The sequence below is a fragment of the Ursus americanus genome, chromosome 32 (assembly GCF_024610735.1).
Source record: "Ursus americanus isolate L20-20 chromosome 32, mUrsAme1.1.p, whole genome shotgun sequence".
Taxonomy (NCBI): Eukaryota; Metazoa; Chordata; class Mammalia; order Carnivora; family Ursidae; genus Ursus; species Ursus americanus.
The window spans coordinates 30,642,352-30,665,583 of NC_142158.1; the positions used below are offsets into that span (position 1 = coordinate 30,642,352).

Sequence of the window (23,232 nt, forward strand, 5' to 3'; positions counted from 1 at the left end):
CTGGGAGAGGGCCCTGGGCTTTGGGCTCACAAGACTGGTTCCTTCCTTACTTTGGGACCTTGAAACGTCATCACCGACCTCTGGCTCTTTATATTTGTTGGGGGGCAGGGTGGGGTGGGGTCGGGCAAGACAAGCAAGGAGGCCAGCCATGTTTCACTTGAGTTTTCTGTATGAGACCTACATGATTCTGAAAGAAATTACCTGCAGGCTGTTTACTCCAGGAGAGTGAGAGCAACAACACACGTGATGATGCCTCAAGCACCCAATAGATGAAATTCCGTGTTAGCCCAGAGATTGGATTTTGCATCTAGTCCTAGGCCTGGCACATGGTGGGTCCTTTATAAACCAGCTTCTGACTCCAGGCCCCCACCCACCTGCCTGGGGCTCCAGGCACTGGCCCCATCCTGCAAGTGACAGTCTGGGGTCCATCCAATGCTGTGGACTAAGACAAAAGGCTACCTGATGATTTAGTCTACCAGGTGCACGGACTTGGGAGTCAGGCTGACCAGATTCAAATCTTGGTGTAGCCAGTGACCGGCTCAGTGAAGAGAACATTTTAACTTCAGTCTATTTCCCTAGCTGCAAACTTGGATCAGAATGATCTAGAAGACTCTAGATTCTAGAGTAGGGCTGCCAGATTTAGCAAATGAAAATGCACGATGCTCATTTAAATTTGAACTTCAGATAAACAACGCATGTCCCCTCACCCTCCCCATTCTGTGGTATGGGTCCCCCTGCTATATGAGCACAAGCCAGCTTAGGGGGGAGAGCAGGGCTGGCCCAGGCAGACAAGAACAGGTTGGAATCTGGCTTCCCCTGCTAGCAGCCATCCACTTGGGTGAGAACCAGTAGCAGCCACCATGAAGACGGGATTTAGCAGGGGCTCCAGCTCAGTCGTTGTGTGACCCTGGGCAAGTCACTTCAAAGAGACAATTTAACAACTGAACCTAGGCCAGCACTGGGCACTCAACTTCAGCACTCAACTCATGGCAGGAAGGGGTCAGAGAAAAGCTTTTATGGGATCTCTGAATCATAGCTATTTTGAGTGTGGGTATGGCGTGGGCCCCCCCAGCAGGGTTGGGGTAGGGTGGGGTGACAGATCAGGACCTAACCTAGCAGGAGCACCACCATGAAGCTAATCCAACCCAGAGGGGTCTGTCACACACTGGTCACAGAATTAACCCACAAACAAATAACTTTAATTTTTTTCTTTTTTTTCTTTTTTTGGAGCAGGAGCCGGGCCTTGAGGACCCCTGCTCCAGCCCCGCGCCACGTTTACGATACAACCCATCACAGCTGGATTTAAAAAATACACAAAAAAATATAATATACATTATAAAACCTAGGTTGGGTTTGGAAGTGGCCTGAGCGATATGCGAACTGTGAGGACCTTCAGGAAGCTCAGGGGCGGGCGGTGTAAGGAAGGGGAGGGGCACAGTACTTCATATGAAACTCGTAAATGCCCAGAGGTGGCTGGCAGACAGGCGGAGCTGGCTGAGGGGCCTGGGTGTAGGGAGGGGCAGCAGGTGAAGGGTTAACCTTCAGTCCCAGAACTGGGTCTGGGGAGCTCCTGCTCCAGGCCTGGGACACTGGAGGTGGAGAGAAACATAAGGGAGTGGTGCCCACCGAGGGCTCACCAAACCCAAGGCTTGGGCATTTGAAAATACCAAATCCTTCTGCTACCCCTTGTCCCCAGGACGCTGGTCTGCCCAGAGGCTGGGACTCCATCTTCCTACGTGACCGTCCGAGCTATTCTGGAGCCTGCCGCTGGGGGCCTTCGCCTGCCAGGAAGGTGCTGAGGGGCTCAGGCCCCAGATGGAGGTCGGCATCGGGGCTCCCGAGGCCTTGGCTGCACTGTGCGCTGACAGAGAGCGCCTAACAGGTGCCAAGTACCCGCCACTCCTCTTTCCCTGCCTGGTCAGAAGCAGCTGCTGCCCTGGGAGGAGGCCCCCAAACTGCGGCTGCCCCCCTGCCCCCACTCCAGGGAGGTAGTGTACCTGGGCTCCGGGGACAGGCAGCCCGGGTGAGAATTCCAACTCTGCCCCCTTGCATGGGTCCCTCAACTTCTCAGAGTCTCAGCCCATCATATGAGACACCAAGACCCGCGCTGGCCTCGCACAGTCTGCGAATGGGGCGAGGCACACAGCAGGTGCAAGAAAGTGTGGGCCCCTCTCTCTTCTTCTCACCCTAACCCCAACTCAACACTCTCCTTCCTGGGGCCTCTGCACTCTGATCCCCTCGATGTCCATTCTACCCTCCCCTGCCGGCCACACACGCCTGAGCCCGAAGGGCTCGGATCCCGCTCACTGGAGGCTGGGCAGAGCTGGGTGATGGTTCAGCGTCCGGGCCAGGCTGCCCCACCACGAAGCCGCCCTCTCTTTTCCCACAAGTAAAGCGCAGAACAGTGGCAGGGAGTGTGTGTGCTGGGGGTAGGTGGGGAGGCCTCCTGGGTCCTGGGCCTGAGGCCTGGTAGGCGGATGAGTCCTCAACCCCAGACCTCCGGCGGGGGGGAGGGGGGGGGGCCAGGCAGGTGTGTGGAAAAGATGCTCGTCCTGGATCCTGGTGCTGGGGGCCGAGGCTAGCCTAGTCTTTGACGAGCTTGTAGACGTGGTGCTGGGCCCCGTGTTCGCTGGTGGAGACTTCAAAGACGAAAGCAATGACAAGCAGGGTCTCCTGGGAGTCCCGGCTCGTGACCACCTGGGGGCCAGGCAGGAGGATGCAAGGGGTCAGGCGGCGCGGGGCCACGGGGCGCAGGGGCTGGCCGCCCCCGCTCGGAGGCCCCGTGCCCCCGGCCCCCGGCCCCCACCTGCAGGATGGTGAAGTTCTCCAGCACGCTGTTCATCATGTACTTCTCGGGCAGGTGCTTCAGCTTGTGGATGAAGTTGATCATGTACTCGCACATGGGGGAGCGGTGGATGCGGTACACGAAGCGCCCGTTCTCCAGCCGCGCGTACTCCGTCTGCGCACGGCGCGGGGAACGCGTCAGCCGACGTGCCTGCTCCCCGCCCCTCTGCGCCGCCCCGCGCCCCCACTCACCTCTACCTTCTCCACCACCTGCTTGCCGAAGGAGCACACCTTGGTGGAGACGCTGATGGTCATGCTGTCGGCCGAGCTGTACTGAGAGCTGACCCCATAGAAGGCTCCGGGGCCCTCCTGGATCGTGCTGTTGAGGTCGGCCTGGAGGCGGGTGGGCCGGGCCGCATCAGTGCTTCGCCCCAGGACCATCCCCAGCACCCTGCCCACGGGCCACAGGCTGCGGGGTCAGTGCGGTGGGCCCCGGTGCCCTGCGCGTGGGGGAGGGGCTGTCGGGAGCAGACAGGGCAGCTCACCCAGAACTTGACGAGGAAGAAGGCGTTCGGGGGCCCCTTCTCGTAGAGCTCCTTCAGTCCGCCCTTCTTCTCAGGGAACTTGTCATAGATCTGACGCACGTCGACGGCCTCCAGCGGCGGGTCGGAGAAGGCGGGGTTCGTCTGGCCGATGTGCACAAACAGGTGTTTGCTGTACTGTGGGGAGGGCCCGGTGCGGGGTCAGGAGGGTGCCCAGGAGCGCGGGCCCGAGGGCCGCACCGGGACACGACTGCCCTGTGGCTCCCCAAGCCCACGCCCCTGAGCCGTGGCCCTGGACCACCCCGCCGGGTCTCCCGGGCTCGCCAAACCCTCACCCCCACCCCAGGCACAGTACCGTGTCCGGGTCTCGCTGCACCTCCATGAAGGCCGAATACTCGAGGAGCCGCAGCCGGGAGGAGGCGATGGTGCGGTCCTGCCACACGGGCACAGAGGCAGCAGCTGGGGGGAGCGGGGTCAGGGGCTCGTAACCTGGGAGGGCGAGATGGACCCTCATCTGCATGGGCGTGTGCACACGCTTACACACGGAGCTGCCCCTGCTGCACAGAGCCGCTGTGCAAACTAGAACATGGCGCCCTCTCCGAGTAGGAACACAGGCTGGATTTTGACCCCTCCACCACATTTCCTTGTACAGTGTACAACCTGCACGACTGTGCACGGTGGCCCCAGTGGTATACATGGGGGGGGGCTTATATGTCACTATTCATGTGTGTTCAAGCAGAAAATGCAGATAAGTGAGGGGTGCCTGGGTTGCACAGTGGTTAAGCGTCTGCCTTCGGCTCAGGGCGTGATCCCTGCGTTATGGGATCGAGCCCCACATCAGGCTCCTCTGCTGTGAGCCTGCTTCTTCCTCTCCCACTCCCCCTGCTTGTGTTCCCTCTCTCGCTGGCTGTCTCTATCTCTGTCAAATAAATAAATAAAATCTTTTTAAAAAAAAGAAAAAGAAAAAACAAAAAGAAAATGCAGATAAGTGAAAAGGGAAAAATAAAAATTATCCAGAATCTCAACACCTAGACAGAGTGATACTCTGTTAAGATTTTTGTGTATTTCTGAAGAAGAATGTTATAATATATATAAATGTGGTACCTTCTTTGGTGTGTCCAACAATGTGAAAGTTAAGGGGCCTGTTCCCGGCCTGTCCCAATCCCCTACGGAGGCACCCCCTTCTCCCTCCCAGTGCAAACACATGCCCAGCCTCGGTCCCCCCGCTTCTGAGCAGCCGAGCAGGTGCGCAGGGGCGGCAGGCTCGTGCGGGGAACTTACTGCTGAGCGCTGGCGGCAGGGGCGGCTGGATGGGGTAGGCTGGCTGTGCAAAGGGCTTGATGCTGCAGACAGGAGCACAGCCTGGTTAGAGGGTCCCAGCCCCAGCCCCACCTTCCACCTGGTCCCGTCTCTAGGAGTCATCTGGTCTCAAGAGGGAGCCACCCGCCTTTCTGCAAAGGCCCCGAAGCGCACGCTGACACGCTAACCGCCCAGCTTTTGGTTTTCTCCTCATTTGAGCCTTTATGAAAGCCTGCTGCATCTCCCAAGGGAGGTGCACGCGTAGTGCGGCCTCGCAACCCCTCCCCGAGAGCGGCTCATTAAACCGAGTGTGTGCCGGAGGATGAAAGTCCTCTCAGAACCGAGGGAGCCGAGCAGCCCTGACTGCCCCACGCGCTGACTCCGAGACCCACCGGGAGGGCAACCGAGGGAGAAGAACTGAAGGCCGGGGGACAAGTGGATGAAGAGGCTGATGAACGAACACACGCATGAGTGAACAGACACGCGCCGGCTCTCTCCCCAGCGCCCTCCATCCTCCATTTCTGGAGGAAAACCTGGCTCAGCTGTTGCCCAAACCCAGCTCAAAGGGGAAGTCTCAGCGCGGCAGCCAGGGACAAGGGTGTAAGGGTCGGGCCACAATACTCACTCCTGAGAGGGTCCAGGCTGCTGTCCCAGGAGAGGGGGGCTGCTCCAGAACTGCAGAGATGGGACAAGGCCCAGGGGCCCCTCAGCATCCGAGACCCCCCCACCCCGAAGGCATTCCCTCACCTCGGCCCCACCTCCCGGGCCCCCCTACCCGCGAGGAAGTGGAGAAGACGGCTTGGGGCAGAGGGGAGGGCGGGCTGAACTTGTTCTGGAGGACACTGGCGGAGACGATCTGGGCAGACGACATGGAGGCCATGCTCTGGAGGGCTTTGTCCTTGGAGACCTGGTCCTGGGGAGGGGAGAGGCCACGTGAGGATGGCCAGGTCAGACACGGGGCTGGGGCTCGCCTCGCCTCCCGGCCCCTCCCAGGCCCTCAGGGCTCTGTTGTGTGGGCTCGGGAGAGTCTCAGCCCCTGCCTGGGCCTGTCTCCTAAGAGCACCTCACCCCTCTGAGCACTGTCCATGGTGAGAAATAATTTTATTTTATTCCATAACCCAGTATATACCCAAACACTTCCCCTTATGTTGTGCGTCACGCGCTCTCCTATTTCCTGTTCTGTTTCATCAGTGGTTCTCAAAGTATGGTCCGTGGACCAACGGCACCAGCATCACTGGAAGCTTGTTAGAAATGCAAATTCTCGGGCCCCAGCCCAGATCCACTGATTCAGAAACTCTGGGGGTGAAGCCCAGAAATCTGTCTTCACCAGCCCTTCCAGTGATTCTGATATATGCTAAAGTTTGAGAACCACTCTATCTCATTTTTAAACAACGTCGGTTGCCAACCTATTAAGCTGATTTCACAATTCATAATTTGGAAATCCTGTGTTAGGTGCTCCCCGCCCCCTGCCCCCACCATCGCCTCCCAGGGGAGGGGCAGGCTACTTACCAGGTTCATGGCCTGTGAAGGAGAGGGAAGGTAGATTAGAAGAGGCACGTGTGAGGGCGACGTAGGGTGGGGACACATCTTCTCACCCCCTTCCACTCAACGGCCACCTGGCTCTCAGGTCTGAGGAACCCAGCGGAGCTCAGAGGCAGCTGTAGATCCTCCCCCCACCCCACTGCTACCCAAGGGGAGGGCTTGCTAGCTGGGGGTGCCCTGCAAAGGGCAGAATGAGGGAGGGCAGGCTGGAGACCTAGACGGTGGACCACGCTGGTGCCCCTGGGGGTGTGTCCACGTCTTCTGGGCTGTGACATAGGCACAGGGGCCTGGAGCGGGAGACCCAGTCTGGGAAGACACAGCCTACAGGGGCCCTGGGCCCCATGCTCTGAGATCCAAGGCTGCAGAGCAGCCAGGATTGAGCGTCCAGGGCAAGGAACAGCCAGGCCCACAACAGCTCTGCCAGCCAGCGAGCCCGTGTCTCCTCCTGCCCACCTGAAGGCCCCGTGCAATTAACAAGCAGCAATTAGGAGGAAGGAGAAAAAGGAAAAGGAAGAAGAAGAGAGGTGGGCCTTAGTGGCCCCCAGATGGTCTTCCTCTCCCTCACTGTAGGGCTGGCTGTCCCCCCGGGCTTCTGCTTAGTCTCCAGGGGCTATGGCCTTCTGTAGCCCGAAGTGGCCTTTGGGCTTCATGCTGCTGTTTGTGTTTGAGACACCCTCCACCCCGCCATAGCCCTTCAGCCCCCTCTCTGCTGTGCGCTGGGCTCAGAAAACAGCAGGGCCAGGCCAAGTGGCAGGGGACCCCTACCTTCAGCTTGGACTGAATCTCTCGAGATTTCCGCCTGGCTAGAACCTGCAAGTGGCTAGAGACCTGTAGAAAGAGAGAGAAAGAGAGAAAAAGAGCAGAAAGGGCAGAAGAGGCAAGAACAGAGCTTCAGCCAGAAAAGAGGCACAGTGGGGCCAGAGAGCCGGCCGTGGCAGAGGCCTGAGCCGTGCGGAGACAGCAGTGGAGACGCCGAGGAGGGACCGGAGGCCCTAGTCAGGCGCCCAACGTACCTTGATGCCAACCTGGTACTCCCGCACCTTCTTCCGAGCTAGAACCTGTATGTGGCTGGACACCTAGGGGCCGCCCCGCGCCCCGCCAGAGAGGAAAACACAGACAGTGAGGAGGCACGGCATGGGGTGGCCTTGGGCAAGGAGCATCCCAGCCCTCATCTCTGGGACCAAACGGAAGCAAGGGGAAACTATGGGGCCCTTGTGAGCAGACACCCCTGAGCCCTACCAATTCTCTGCTCTCTTCTTGGCCCTATTTTGATCAAGAGCCTACACTAGCCTCCAGGACCACCATCTACAGTTGTAGAGGTTGTTCACTGCACAAGAGGATCTAACCCAGTAAGGGCTAAAATCCAGCCCAAGGTCTGCTGCTCAAGTTATGTGCCCTGGTGCTGGGCTGCATCTAACCCAGAGGAAGGGTATCTTTTTATTTTTCTGAAATGGGTGACTTTTCCTCACTGATAACCTCAGAGGAGACACCTTTTTCTGGTCTCTTTCTTTCTTTTCTTTCTCTCTTTTCTTTTCTTTTCTTTTCTTTTCTTTTCTTTTCTTTTCTTCCCTCCCACCCTTCCTTTCTCCCTCCCTCCCTCCCTTACTTTCTTTTAAAAAGATTTCTTTATTTATTGAACTAATCTCTGCACCCAACGTGGGGCTTGAACTCACCACCCTGAGATTAAGAGTCGCACGCTCCGGCTCCTTCAACTGAGCCAGCCAGGCGCCCTGAGACACTTTTCTCGGATTGGCATCACCGATGGCCATAGTGCTCGTGCTGGGCATCGGAGCAACATTGGGGCCGTGTCCTCTACGAAAGCTCTCCCCTGGTACCACTGTTCTTAATAGCATTTCTTTTCCAGCACATTGTCGAGGCTCTGACCCTTAAGCCTCAGAGAACCTACATGTCCCTATTTTCCCCATGGAACAGAAGGGGACACACGGATCCCCGCGACTCCTTCACGCACTCATGATCCCCAACGGCTGTGGGCTTTCTCTGCAAGTTGTTTTTATGCCCAGAGACACAGCTTTTCTTTCTAACCATAGACTGAAAGTTCCTGTGCATGGGATGCCCCGCAGCCCCTGCTAGCTGGTGAGGACCCAGCTGGGTGTCCCTCACACCCCCTCCCCGGGCACCGGCGTCAGACGTCTGTCCAGCCAGATTACCCATCACTTCCTATCATGACAAGAAGTGACATTTACTGAGTAGCTATGACTGTTCTCAGCATTTTACATGTACCTCCTCTGACCCTTACTAACATTATCCCCCAAGTTACAGAGGGTGAAACCAACGCACAGAGAAGTTAAGCGGTTTATCCAAGGTCACGCAGCTGGGGGCTGGAGCTGGGATCTAAACCTCGGTGGCCTGACTCCCGAGCCCACTGGCTCCACCACTAGGCCACGCTCCCAGGATTCTTTTGACCCTTAGCACAGAGAACCACGGCCAAATGGTCAAGTCCGTGACAGCTGAAAGTCACATGGGACTTAATCCTAATGTAATATTTAGCTGTTTTTCCCGTATGGACGCATCGCACTCGCTATTAATTGCTGTACGTATCTGTAAAAACCCTAACGCTGCATTTTTTAACCTAAAGTAAAATAAAAACCCTTGCCTGTCATTTGGTTGCTCTTTGCAACACATAAAGACATGCTTCGTCCTCACAAACCTACCTACCTACCTGACCTAGCTAGCTAACCTTTCTTAAGACCTTATTTTTTTAAGTAATCTCTACCCCCAAGGTGGGGCTCAAACTCATGACCCCGAGATCAAGAGTCGCATGCTCTACCGGCCCAGCCCGCCGGGCGCTCTGGCTCTCTGTTTATCAAGACGTAGTAACAATCGCGACAGCAGCGGCACGTTGTCTCCGGCGCTTACTCTGTTCTAAGTGCCTTCGCATATCAGCTAATTGAATGGCTGAGGAACAGAAGCTGAGGGGCCAAGCACCCCTTCCCCGCAAGCAGGGGTGAGGGTATCTGAACCTGGACATTTGATTAGTCCGTCCTCCTCCTGCAGTCCCAGGCTCCAGGGAACGGGCCCCTGTCTGTCGGGTTCCCCTGCTGAACGCCTGGTGCCCAGAACATAGTCGTAGCTCAGTAATTCGCTCAATGCGTAAGTGCTGGGCCAGCGAGCTGGCCCCGGGAGAGCGGTTAATAAATGCCTGAGCAAATGGGGGAGGGGGTGGACTAGGAACCTTCCTTGGAGACGGCAGGATGGGACAGGTTGGCTTTGTCACCTGCACACATGGGAGATCTGGGGAGGTGGGTGCAAGGTCCAAACCCCACCAGACACGGAGGCGAGGAGAGCCAAGGATCAGGGGCGGCTTCCAGTCCTCCAGTCTCTGTGCCCAGCCTGCCTCTCTCCCGGGCACCCCGCACTTCAGCCACCCACCCAGCCCCCTTTCTGGGTTCCTGGGGCGCAGGGCTGCCCTCCGGGACCAGAAGCCGCCCAGTCATCTCTCCACGCCACCACCGCCACCATCACCTTTGCCACCACGCAGGCCACCGCCGCTGCGGACCTCCGTCCCTGCCTCTGCCCGGCCCTCACGCGTCCACTGCCCCAGCTGCTCCAGGGCCAACATTCCTCGACAGCTGCCACCCGCCACTCCCTGTTCTAGTCCCTTCCATGGCACCCAGCTGCCCTGAGGGGAAACCTGTCCCTCAGGCCTCCGGCCAACCTCTCTCGCTCTCCTCAGCTCTTCCCACCCCTCTCCACCCACCCACCACACTGCTGATGGATGGCGCTTTCCTGGCCAGTGGGTTCAATCCTGGATCCACCACCCACCAGCTGAGTGACCTTGAGGAAGTTACTTAACTTCCCCCCTGCCTCCGTGTCTTCCTCGGGAAGATGGAGACAATTACTAGACCTGCCTCCTGAGCTTGCTGTGAGGAATACACAGATTCATGTAACGTCAGCCCCATGTGGGTGCCCAGGGGTTCCATGTCTGACCCCCGCCCCCCGCCAGCCTAAACCCTGAATTCCTTCCTAAAGTTGCATCTTGGGTGTTTCCTCCTCCAGAAAGCCTTGGCAGCCCCTCCCCCTTCCCCGACCAGGTCCAGGTTCGACCCTTGTCCGACAGCACACACTCCCCCTCGGCTCGGCCACGCTGCCCTGCTCTGCACTCCCGTGTCACTGCGGCCGGCTGCCTCGCTGGCTGGTCGGGGCGCCACTCTGGGCAGCGACCACGCCAGGCTGCAGCTGCCCCACGGGGCTCATCTCTGGTCACTGAACACAAGGCCTCGGGCGGGGTGGTGGCTGGTCAGAGAGGGCACTGCCCCTTTCTCTACGACCGTGGGAAGAGCGGCCCGGGGAGCGTAAAGTAGCTCAGGAGAGGAAGGGGGGCAGGGAGGGGCCGAAAGCGGCAGCTGAGGGAGCGCGCATGGGCAGAGGGCACGGAACATGCATCCTCTCCCTACCTGTTTTCTCGTCCGAGTCTTCCCGGTCCTCAATTTAATGTAACGTGCAATCAACTCATTTCGACCTGGATTGGGGTGAGAGAAGAATGAAGAGTTGGCCAAGGGCGGCAGCAGGTGGCTGCAGACCCCCCCACCCAGCTGCGAAACAGACAGCCCCTCCCCACCCCCTTCACTCCACCCCCCCCAAGAGGTACATACAGGGTAGGCGAGGGGTGGCAGGGAGCCCCAGGACCTGGGGGGGCTGCTGGCTGAGGGAGGTGTGAGTAGGGGGCAGCAGGGTGGGAGGAGGGAAGGTGAGACAGGGTCAGGGGGCCCGACAGGTTTCCCTGCAGACAGACAGGGGCAGGTGCGGCCACAGGGCAGCAGGACCTCTGGGCCGCACACTCCTAGCCCCACTCCTAGCCCCAGCAGCACCTCCTCCCTCCCAGTGCATGATGCCAGTTCTGAATCTTTAAGTGTAAGCATTCGTGTGTAAGGGAGGCCTGCTGCAGGATGTCCCCGCACATGTCCCCACGGGTGTCTGAAAGATGGGTTCCTGTCCTAGCTGTCCTTGCGATGAGGGGAGACCCTGGACAAGTCCCCTCCCTTCTCTGGCAGGAAGGATCCAGTGGTCTCCAGCACACCTCCCACACGGACAGCCTGTGTCGGGATGTTCCTGAGCCCGTCACTATGTCCTTGAGCCTGTCAACCCCATGTTCCGGGTTACCAGTGTCTCTCCTGCCCTGTGAGATGCTGACAGATGCTGAACCAATAGCTTTTCTCCCCCCAGTGCAGGCCTCCAGCCCCCCAACCCCACAACCTCCCCAGAAGGGCCACATTCTCCAGATTCCTCCTCCATGACAGAACCAGCCCCACTGCTCCTCCCTTCCTGCCTGCCCCTCTCCACCCCACTCCCTCCGCCCTGTCTAAACATACCCTGTGGGGCTGCCCCGGCCATCTGGGAGGTAGTCTTGGGGGAAGCACCCTGGGACATCTGCCTGCCCATGAGGGGGCTCCGGGGCGAGGGGTGGGCGTGGCATAGTGGCTGGGGACAGGGGACATGGCAGCCCTTACCACCAGCCCCAGCTGTCTCCTTCCTGCACCCCGCCATGGTACTGGCCGCTGGATGGGACGGGCCGAGGGCTGCCTCACTCAGCCATAGGCTATCTGGGAGGGTTGGGGAGCTGGCAAGGAGCCAGGCCCAGAAGGGTTGAGTTATCCCAAAAATGCAGCTCTGGGAGAGCCCTCTCAGGGCTGGACAAGAGGAGAACACTCCCTTCTGGAGGCAGGAGATGGGCAAGGTGGCAGACAGTAGGCCAGCAGAGCAGGAGAGACTTGGGGGGGGGGTGTCTGAAGAATGAAGGAGTCCCCTCGTCTCTCCTGCCCTCTTCCTAACACAGGCCCTTGTTACAGCGTGGCCTCCCCTCACCCCGCAGCCCCCCACACCAATACCCATGCACTGGAAGGAAATGGCCAGTAGGACACCCCGGGTCTCACTCCTCGGGCTTCTCCACACATGGGGAGGGACCCTCTCCCAGGCCTCGCCTGGGGCACCCGGCCCTGACCCAGTTTCCTGTGTCCACTGAGTCACCCTGAAACCTGCAGCCAGCAGGGGGAGGAGAGGAGGAGCAGACGGGGGTGTCAAGGTGTGGGCCCGATCTGGTGGAGGGGGCAAGCCCGGCTTGTTCATGAGGAGGATCCAGACACACAGGCTCACACGCCCAGACTCGCCCACGGCGGGCGGCGGGCGGCTCGCAGGACTTCGCCAAACCGGTTGGGTGAGGGGGCAGAGAGCAGGGGGAGGGGCCGGGAGGGCCGGGCCGCCACCTCCAGCCCCGTCCAGGGTCCCCGCGGCTCCCCACACGCACCGTACATCTTGCCCTCGTCCGACAGGATGATCTTGCGGCGGCCGCACGGCGGGTAGATGGCCAGGGCCTCCTGGAAGCTCTGCTCGATGTCGGGGCTCCACACGCCCTCCGCGTCGTTGTCCAGCCCCTTGTCCAGGCCCTCGGGCCCATCCTCCCGGGCCTCCCCGGGGCTGCTGCTGGCATTCCAGCTGTTGGACGCTATTGTGCTGGTTGCTCTGGGCTCTGGGCCTGAGCCCGCTGGGCAGCCGGAGCCTGCGGGGCAGACACAGCCGGGTTAGGGCCAGGGCTCTCCCGGATCGGAGCCGGCTCCCACCCCGGGGGCAGGTGCTCCAGGGCGGGGTGGCGGAAACCGGGCTTAGGCTTACTCGGTGCTGTGCAACCTCAAGGGAGCTCCCTCACCTCTCTGAGCTTCGGTCCCGTAAGATGAGGAAAAGGACTCCTTGAGGTTGTGAGGCTTAAAATTAAATGAGATCATGACGAAGGACCAGCCCCAATGCCTGGCTCCCAACACTCAAGACCTGGGACCGGTGGCGACCGGTCACGACAGTAGTACCTCAGATCTATAAGGCGCTTTGAGGGCAAAAAGCACATTCATATTCATTTCATCCTCAGAACGAAGGCAGGGAGGGCGGGGAGTGATACCCACTATTCACTCCCAAAGCCGTGCCGCGGCCCCAGGTGTCCCAGGCGTGGTGAGGAGCAGAATAGAGAAACAGAGGAACAGGGCTGCTGGGTGTTTCTGGAGCTCTGGGGGCGGGGGGGGGGGCTGCTTCGCTCTGACTTTGCCAGCTCCTCCTCCTGCCAGCAGCCCCAACTGCGGACCTCCTCCCCTTTCTCTCCCCTCGACCCGCTGTGGGAGGGGGAGGGCCCTGGACCCAGGAAGGGTGTGGTCTGGACTTCCCTACAAGATAACTCACAGCAGCCGGGCCACAGAACCTAAACACAGGGCAGGGACCGCCCCGGGAATCGCAAGGAGGGAGCGCTGCTGGCTGGCAAGGGAGCAGCCGAGAAGGTGCCTGGCCCACAGCCTTGCTCAACCCCACCAGCTCTTCCATCCCACTTCCTGTTCCTGCACCTCCCGGCCCGACAGCAGCCCATAAACCACCCACACGCCCGCCCCTGCCCTGGCCCACATCGCAGATGGGCCAGGGCTCTGTAAACTCTGAGTTGCCGGCGCACGCCAGGCTGGACTATTAACTTAGACCACACCCGGCAGTCCCCCCAACACACACAGCTCCGAGGCTCACCCCCAAGCCCTTCAGCCTCAGACTCTGCATGCCCAATGTCCAGGGGGCCTCGGAGCCCAAGACGGCTAGATCCAGGGACTGTGCTCTGCTCTGCAGGGAGAGCTGGGGTGGGGTGGGGCGTGGGTAGGGTAGAGGGGTGGGAGACCCCTCTGAAGCTGGGGAAGGGAATTCTTATCCCTCAGACAAGAAATCCAGGCCCTGCCAAATGGGGAGGGGTCTTCTCTGTGTGGGGCCACGTGTTTGTTTAGGGAGGCTTAAAGAGGGTCGCTGGTGGCAGGGGATGGGGAGGGCCTAAGGGGCCTGAACATCCGATGGAAACAGAGTTAAGACTATTATTACTCCAGTGAGAGCACCTGCCATATGGCAGGTCCTGTTCCGGGATTTTATACACAGTGACTCATTTAACCCTCACAATAACCTACGCGGTAGAGATTATTATTAGTCTCACTTTACAGATGAGGAAACCAGAGAACAGAGAGGTTAGGCAACTTGGCAGACACACAGCTCAGAAGGCCTACAGCCTGGTTCTGAGCCGGGGCAATCCGGCTTCAGTCTCCTAACCAAGGGGATGAAGCCGAGAGCCGCACCACCTGGAGCGAGAAAGGAGGCCCAGCTGTCCCTGCAACCACCCTGGGCCCGCCCAGCGGGGTCCGGACCGGGGCCTCCCCTCAAGCCCAAGTGGCTGGAGCAGCTTCAAGGACCCCCACTCGGCTGTAGTCCTTTCTGTGAGGCTGCAAGACCACGAGGAACAGCTCCCCCACACCAGAGGGCAGCCAGAGAGAGGGGAAGCCGTGCTCCTGACGAGTAAGAGGGGCCACACTCCTCTACTCCCAGCCCACTCTCCCCCCAGGAAGCTATAGCCCCGTCCCCTCCTCAACTCCTGAGGCCAAGTTCTTGGAATAAAAATGCGAGGGGGCAGAGGCTCCGGGGGCCCAGTGGCGCCCATATTGAGCTAGTTGAGATGCGGGGCCTCCCCCGAGATCTGACACTGCCACAGGCTGTCAGAGGGGAGGCAGAAGAGGGGCTACCGTGCTCTAAGACCCCTCCCAACAGAGTCCTCAACCCATTTCCCCCCAAATCTTTTCCTGAGGCCTCCCTCAGAGCAGCAGGGGCCCAGCGCATGGGGGGCCGTGGCAGCCCCAGACTTTTCAAAGCAACTTTCCTGCCTCCCCCAAGTCCCTGCCCGCCTCCCCTCTTCCAGGCGGTGGCCCCCCCTTCTCGGGGTGATGTCAGCCCCGCCCCGCCCCCCGCAGGAGCACTGTGGCCAAATATGGCGAACACAGCAGTGCTTGGGAGCTGGGACAGACTGGGGGGGCGGGGCGGCGGCCCCTGGCTGGGACCGCTGGCAGCTGGTGAGGGGGAGGGGAGCCCAGGGGGCGGCTGCAAGGACGAGTCAAGGAGACAAGTGGGACCACCGTCCCTTCCGCTGGCTCACAGGCACATGCAAGACTCACTTTCTAGGAACACGCCTGTGGGTAGGGGCACCAACACAGGGGCCCACAGGTGACCCCTCACCCCCCACAGCCATGCACAGGAACCCATGTGGGCAGGTATGCCCTGTGGGTGTCCAGATTGACACCCAGATGAGAATTTTTGTACCCCGGGGCCCAGGCACCCCCGTGGGCAATGGTGAGGGGGCAGCTGTGCCAGGCAGGGGACTGAACTGGGGTCCCTACCCTACTGCCGCGCTCAGGAGTCCGGGCTGGCTGCTCTGGTCTTCCCAGAGTTACTGTTGTGAGGGGAGGATGGAGACTGCTGTGTGCCCACCCTCTCCTCTTTAGACCCTCACACCCCAGGGGACCAAGCCTGGGGGCTGTGGGCTCTTCAGACAGCTGCAGGCCGGTCTGGGCGAATGTGGGGCTCAGGCGCGCTGCAGGGAGAGGGCGGCCCCAGCCCGGGGCAGGGCATCATCCCCGCCCTACAGAGCAGGGCTGGCAGGGCTGGCAGCCCCCCAGCTGCCTATTGGTGTTCACCCAACAGTCTAGAACCTCTGTGTGCTGGGCTGTGCCGGCGAGAGGGGTCTGGAGGGGTAGCAGACCCGGAGGAGGACCCAAGTGAGGGGCCAGGGGGTGGAGCCTGGGAAGGGTCTGGGGGTGGGGTAGAGAGAGGGAGACAGACCCTGACAGGCAGATAAGAAAACAGACAAGGGAGATAGGAGAGTCCCAGAGAATAAGAGACAAAACCCCCACAAAACCTTGGAGTGAGAGCCAGAGAAGGAGAGGTCTAGAGAGAGGCAGGCAGACAGAACAGGGAGGGTGCTGGAGAGAGAGAGCTGGATCCAGAGAGGGTGGGGGCAGGAATCACGACCCACAGACCCAGACAGAGACCACGATCCAGAGAGATGGAGGCACACTGCTGAAGGGGCTAAAAGGGGGAGGAAGGGGGAAGATCAATAAACTCAGATTAGTCAGGCGGAGAGAGAGGGGAGAGAGAGAGAAAGACACGCGAGCAAGAGTTTATGCATATGAGCGGACAACAGCCCAGAGTTCGGGACAGACCTAGAAGGAAGGAGTGTCAGGGAAGCCACTGCTGGGGGCAGGGGTCAGCTACAACAGGGCCATGTCTGGGATACCCCACTCCTGTCCCATCTGTTCCGCCTCTTCGAGACCACCTCCTATTTCCCTCTGCAGACGCCCATTATTACCACAGGCTGCCGACCTCCGGCCTCCTTGTGGCCCACTCTGCCTCTTCCCTCCGGCTGACCGGCCATTCCCGCTTCCCCTCTTTGAGGGCCCTCAGCCTTCTGAGGTGAGAAGGTGCCTCTGGGTGGTGGCAGGGATGGGAGCTAGGAGGCTGGGTGAGCAGGCTTTGGGGCCCCGGGGGAGATAAGGGGCCCCTTGCTGCCCACTCCCCACCCTGGGGCCAGACTGCTGGAATAACTGGCTGGACAGCTCCAGTGACGGGAGGCCAGCGCTGGGCAGCAGCACAGGCCCTAGCCCCCCCCCCCCCCGCAGCCTCCAGACCACCCGGCCCTACACCTCCCTTTCAAGGGAGGCGATGAGAGAGGCCCGAAGCTTGGCTCCCCCAGACCTCTGCCCTGGATGGGGATGCAGACAAGGCCAGTCAAGGCAGGTGGGTGTCGTCCCCACGTCCTTCTGCCACCCTCCCTTCCACACCAGCCCCTCTGGGAGGACACACTGAGCCCAGTGGCCCTCCTGGGTCTAGTGGCCCCAGCTGTCCACTCCTGCAGGGACCACAGCCCCCCAAGTGCTCTCATTTGGAGTGAGAACACCACTCAAAAGGCAGGAAGATTAGTGAAATCAGCAGCTGCATCCCGAATCTCCCGCCCCCAAACCTGGGCTGGGCTGACCCGCCAGGGGGTTGAGGATGGGGAGGGCAGTTGATGAGGGCTAAGGGAACCTCCCCCACCCCCTCTGCCTTTCCCTTCTTCCTTCTCACCCGCCCCCACAGCGGGGCCAGCTGTTCTCCAGCTGCCAGAGGCTCCCACCCTAGAAGTAGCCATGCTCTGGGTGGGACTGGAGAGGGGGCAGGAGGGGGATGGTGTCTGCCTCCAGCACAAGGACCCCTGAGGGACCCTGCCAAGTGGCCACACCCTGCCAGGCTGGGGAGGGAGTACCCTCCTCCCTGGAGCAGGGTAGAGATTTTTACAGGAGGAAGCAATTTGCAGAGCCCACTAGGAGGGAGGTGGGGAGGCCTCCTCCCCTCTCTCCCGCTTATTAATGTGCTTCCAATTTGGGAATCGAGACTCTGCACCCACCCACCCCCACTACGCAAGGCACAGGCTTCCTGGGGACCAGAGGGGGCAGGCCGCCCCCCAGGCTTTCTTGTCCAAAGCTCATCCTCACTGTCACCGCGCCCCCCGGAACCAGTGCAGGGCAGTGGGAGGTAGAGCCTCAGAGCCCTCGAACCTCCGCAGAGAGAAGGAAGAGAGCACCTCCGCGGAAGAAGAGCGACTTCCCTTCACCCCTACTCTAGGACTCCATCCTGTCTCACCTTTTTTTTTTTTTAAACTCAGTAGTCTTTATGCCCAATGTGGGACTCGAACCCATGACCCCAAGATCAAGAGTCATACACTCCACCGACTGAGCCAGCCAGGTGCTCCCTGGCTCCTCTTGTCCCACTCCAGGCCGGGTGTCCAGCTTGGGGGTGGGGGGCGGCAGCCAGTGGGTAACTTGTTTAAGTGGGTTTCACAGTTGTCCACGGTCACGCCCGAGGGTCTGGCCTCAGCCTGCCCGCGCCCGGGCCCCTGGTGCTCTGCCGTCACTCGCTGAGCTGCCACGAGTCATTGGGCCGATCCCCCCACTACGAGAGTCACAGTGTCCCCTACACACACCCAGGCTCCCTTGCGGCCCTCCCCTCTCACGCACGCACTCGCCTGCCCCGCCACGTCCCGCACACGCACGGCGACCGGCGTCCCTATCCTGTTCCTTCTTAAACTTTTTCCCGTGGTAACACACACGTAACATCAAATTTACCATTTTAACCATTTTTAAGTGCACCATTCAGTGGCGTTAAGTACTTTCCTTCTTTGTTTTTAACGGTTATCTTTTTCACGGTCCTCCGCATGGACGCCCCAGGCGTCAGGGTCACGGGCCCCCAAATTCGTCACACACGGTCTCCCGAGCATGCCTGGCCCAGGCCTGATGGCTGTCACCCACCCTGTCCTCTGGTCCCCGCAACCGCGGAGTGGGACCCACAGAGGCGTCGCGGTCACACCCCACAAGGCCCCTGACGTGTGGGGCTCACCCCACGCACCTCCTCCCGCTCGGCTCCTCACACAGCCGCTCGGCAGCGTGTCACAGCGCTCTCTCCTCACACGCGCCACGTTCTGTCCTCGTTTCACACAGCGTCGTGTGCGGCTGCGCGCGCGGCCCGTCAGAGTTCTGCAAACCCGAGGCCGCCGGTGCGCTGCTCACGCACACACTCACACACACGCGCACACACACACACACACACGGTATCACGCGTGGTCACACCACAGCGCCGCCCGGCGCACACAATGGCACCCGTTGCGCTTCTGACACACACAGCGTCAAACCATCGCAGTGTCCCTCACACCCGCGGCGCGTCGGGACCCCTCAGGACCAGACCCAGGCTCGCGCGGCTGGTCTTTCAGAAACCATGTCCCCTGCGATGGCCACTCACACCCAGAGACCACGCGTGCAGCTTCTGTCTCACACACACACACACACACACACACACACACACACACACATACAGGATGTCATTCGTGGTGGCTCTGACGTATATACAGTATCTGCCACACACACCGGTGTTACAAAGCCACGGGCAGTGTCACACAGTTTCTCTCCTGTGCAAGTCCAGCCTCACATGCAGTCACACAAACTGGTTTTAGCCGGTTCTCTCACACACACACAACCCCCCCATGCAGTGTCACCCACGCAGCATGTCCCACTCAGTTTGTCTCTCACACACGTCCAGCGTCACCCACGGTTGCACTCGCGTTTCCCTCTATCACTTCCTGTCCTTTCGGGCCTGGCAGGGAGCACAGGAAACAATCAGCACTCTAGGAAACCTCAAGGGCTGAGGCTTTGGGGACCTGCGGAGGGACAGAGATTCTCTGGCCTCCAGCCTCCGCTGGGCCCCTTCGAGGACAGGCGAAGCCCGTTCCCCTCTCGGGTCCTCCACGGAGGGGCAGCACCTCTCCTGCAGAAAAGCCCAGGCTGGCACAACACCGGGACAGAGGTGAGGGCAGGGCAAGGCCTGGAGGACAGGCCTGAGAGTGATCTGCTGACCTCCTGCCACGGCCCCAGGGCTGCCCCAGAAGTCCACGGGGACCTGGACCCCACGGCTTCTGCAGCCCCCACACGGGAAGAGACAGGGACCTCCTAGCTACCGCCACAGAAAGCTGCAGCATTGAGAGCCCTCACGGCTCCCCGGCAACCTGGGGTCTCACACCCCAGATCCCTTCCCCACTCTCCTCACCGTGGGTGGACCCCTCCGCTCCTCATCCCTGCCTAAGTGAGGAGGTGGGCTGGACTGATAGCTTCGGTTCCCTTCCAGCTTCCACACTGAGCCCTTCGGGGGGCTGGGAGTCAGGCCGAGGAGCAGGCCATCCACGTGACCTGTCAACACAATTCACCACCCCCCCAAGTCTTGCCAGATCCCAGGGCCACTTCAGAGGGCAAGTTCCCCCAGCTGGCTTCCCTGTCCCTTGACGCCTGCTGCCCGCAACCTTTTCAGCCACACTCGCCTGGCTTACGTACTCCTCGGTCACCCCCTGGTTTGTCCTCACTTTCTTCTTTAGATCACTGATCACCCACTCACCTCTCCAGACCTCACCAGGTTCACGGTCCATAATGGAAGGATGAAGGGCCCCTGACTAGAAGACTGAGACTCTGGAAGGAGCTCAGAGATAAGGGACCTGAGAAGTCATTTATCCGGAGCAGGGAAACTGAGGCCCAAGATGACACAGGTGGTTAAAGGCCCAGCTGGGACCAGATCTCTAATTTCTTGACCTCCTCTTTGAGATGTCCCCTTCTGGTTCTAATGTTTACTCAACTGGCAGAATGCAAAGGGTTGGCAAACCTGAGAGCGAGGGTGGGAACACAGAGACAGACAGACAGACAGACACACACACATCTCTGTCCTGCCAATCACTGACCAAGTCCCCAGCCCCAATGCACTAATTAGCATTAATTATTGCTCCCTCCCTAGGGGGTGGGGAAAGGCTCATGAAGTTGAAAATCCCACTGGCTCTTAGCCTCTCCCTGAGGAGGGGGCATCCAGGACCCCTGAAGTCACCCTCATCAGACAGCTTGTTCCTAGAAGATACATCTGTCCATCCCCTGCCCAGAGGGTGAGCAGGGATCCAGAAGACCCCAGAACCATGTTCTGGAATGACACCCTCCTGAGGGTCTTGGAAAAGCGGCTACAAGAATCTGGAAGGGAGAGGACATAATTCCCCCAAATGTCCAACTTTGGGAGACTTTGGATTTCCTCTTTGCCCTAGGCTGCCCCCGACATTCTCGCCAAGGAGGTGTCCCAGCCCCCTGCGCTGGAGTGAAACATGTATACAGAGCCAGGCCACAGGAGACAGGCTACGCAGAGCCGCCATGGGCTCCAGCCCCTAGAGCTGTGTCCAGTCCCTACCCCCATCCCCTGCTTTCCTGGACTACAAGTCCAGGCCTGACCTGGTTCTGCCTCTACCTGGGGAGAGAGAAAGCACAGAGGGAGGTGCCCCCTGAGAAGCCCTCCCCCAAGGCCTCATTCCCTCTTGTCCAGAAAGAATCTCTGAGCCCTGGATCAGGGCCACTCTCCCAAAAAGGTGACAGAGTGGGGTCTCAGTGCCTGGCTAGCTGAAAACCAGAAGCAGACAGGCACTCCTGGCCTTCCCTCCCCAGGCAGGAGTAAAGGGCATGACAGACAATAGTGGTGGTGGTGGTAGTTGTGGGGACAAGCCTCCTTCAAACCCTCTAAAGTCTAAACAAGGGCTCTACGGAAGTGTAGCGAAAATAAGGCCCCAAAGCCAGCCCCTTTGGAGTCAGGCTCCTACAGCCTTGGTCTGGAACTCCGAACCTTCACCCCAACAGGGGCGGCAGAGCTGGACGGAGCTTAAGACCCTGGCTCTCAGGGGGCACACACCCAGGGCGCGCAGCTCTGCTCCCAGACACACTCCACAATCCAGCGCAGCCACAGGCACCGCGCGCAGGAGCCGGCCTGGGCGCCGGGAGGCCGGGCCCGAGGCCTGCGTGGAGCTGGGGCCGGGCCGGCTCCGAGAGAGCGCGAGCCGGGAGTCCAAAGGGCGGCGGGGCCCGGGACTAGGAGTCCCGGGTACGAGCTCCCGGGTGGCAGGCCCCCCAAACCGTGCGGCCTCCAGACCCCTGCCTCGACACCCCAAACGCGGACGCTGGGACAGGCGAAGGCACCGGGGATAATCTCCCGGCTCCCCGACCTCCCCCGACCAACTCGTCCGGGTCGCGGGGGGGTGGGGGTGGGAGGGGTGGGCGGGGCTTCCCGGAGAGCTTTCCCCCCCCTTCGCTCTAAACTTCCCGGCACCCAGATCTGGGGCTCAGGCTCAAGCTGGACAATAGCTCGGGGACCCAGCCCCTCTCGAGTGCCCCCCCAATCCAGAACCAGCCAACCAAACCACCTCTCCCAGCAGGGGCCTCCTCCCGGCGTCCGCCCGGCTTACCTGGTCCGAGCTCGGGGGGGCGCTCCGGCCGGGCCGCTCCGCCGGGCCCAAAGGAGCTGAGAGGGGGGCCGGGGAAGGGGGGTCTTGGGGAGGGGGCTGGCCGGAATGTGCGGAATGAGCCGGGCTGGAGCGGGAGGCGCCGGGCGCGGAGGAGGGAGCGAGCGGGACGGAAAGTTTGTGTTGAGGAGCCGGGGCGGGGGGTGGGGGCTGAGGGGAAGGAGGGGGCGGGGCGCGCAGGGGGGCGGGCACCGGCCGGGAGGGGCGGGGCCGCGCGGGGCCGCCCCCAGTCCGCGCTCTGGCTGCCCACCCCGCGGCTTCGCGACCTGGGGCTGCTCCCGGCCTTCCCGCGCCTAGGCGCTCCCCTGCTCGCCTGCCTGTGCCACGCGCCCAACCTCTCCCTGCACGCCGAGCCTTACCCCACCTCCCCAGGACCCCACCAAAATTTGGGGCTTCGGCCTGGGCGGGGCCGAGGGCGGAGCTCCCGCCTAGCCGGCTGGACTCCCGTCGGGGTGCCGCGTCACGAAGAGCCCCGCGGAGCCGGAGCGCACGGGCCTTGGGGTTCCCTACCCACACCGCCCCCCCACCCCAGTCCCGAGCCGCCAAGGCGGAGCGCCCTCTCCCGCCCGAGAGCCCGCCCCCAACTCCCGGGGCCCCAGACCCCGCCCTGCCCTGGCGATTGCGCCCGCCCTGCCCGGACCCGGTTTGTCTGGTTCTCCCCGAGAGGCTTGTTTCTCGAATTTCTCCCTTTCCCCCTCTTCCCGGACCTCCGGGGCCCTCCCTCTCGGCCCGGGGCCCCCGCGGGGGGCGTCTCGACACCACGAGCCCGCCGAGTTTCGGTAGGACCGGCGCTGGGTGCGGGGGAGGGGACGCGGGAGCGCCCCGGGCCAGGGCGGGAGAGGGGTTGGGGGGTGGGGAGGCAGGCCTCCAGCCCGCCCTCCGGACCTCTCCCGCGCTCCGGACCCCTCCCGCCGCCTCGTTCTCGGCACGCGCTGAAGAGCCACTGCTTGCCGGGCCTGGGACGCGGCTTTATTGGGAATGTGGGCACCCGGTCTTCCTCCCGCATCACCTACCCCCTCTTCCGAGCCCGCCCCACTCCTCGGAGCCCTCGGACGATCCCGGAGGGGGTTAAAACAACACTGACTACTGCTCCTGGACAGGAAGTGACTGGGGCGCGGGGCGGGGAAGGGGGGCGGTTGGTGAAGCGGCGCAGGCTGGCTCCGCGACCAGATGTGCGGCTCCCGACTCCAGATGTTCTTCATCTCTGTCGGACCGCCGTCTGAGCTCCTCCCCTGCCTCGGCCTGTGCCAGGCTGGGGAGTGGATGGAGGTCACTCGGAGACAGTGAGGGGTCAGCCCCGGACTAGAAAGGAGTCTTCAGTGGGGGCTTTGGCGAATGGACCCTGCAAGCCTCCACTGCATCCTTTCCCCCACCCTTGGCGGG

At 61.1% G+C, this 23,232-nt stretch overlaps 1 protein-coding gene and 1 pseudogene across 1 annotated transcript; both read right to left on the minus strand.

The window, feature by feature from the left end:
* Positions 1–1,177: 1,177 nt before the first annotated feature.
* TEAD3 (TEA domain transcription factor 3) lies at positions 1,178–23,185 on the minus strand. The gene is made up of 13 exons (XM_045772033.2): positions 22,859–23,185; positions 12,430–12,681; positions 10,583–10,647; positions 7,181–7,243; positions 6,135–6,146; positions 5,401–5,538; positions 5,251–5,300; positions 4,608–4,669; positions 3,682–3,815; positions 3,330–3,503; positions 3,037–3,177; positions 2,807–2,959; positions 1,178–2,697 (listed from the first exon to the last, which is right to left on the minus strand). The coding sequence occupies exons 1-13, from the start codon at positions 23,049–23,051 to the stop codon at positions 2,584–2,586; spliced, it is 1,551 nt and encodes a 516-aa protein (XP_045627989.2). The 5' UTR covers positions 23,052–23,185; the 3' UTR covers positions 1,178–2,583.
* Positions 21,142–22,855, minus strand: LOC148107347 (uncharacterized; annotated as a pseudogene).
* Positions 23,186–23,232: the final 47 nt, after the last annotated feature.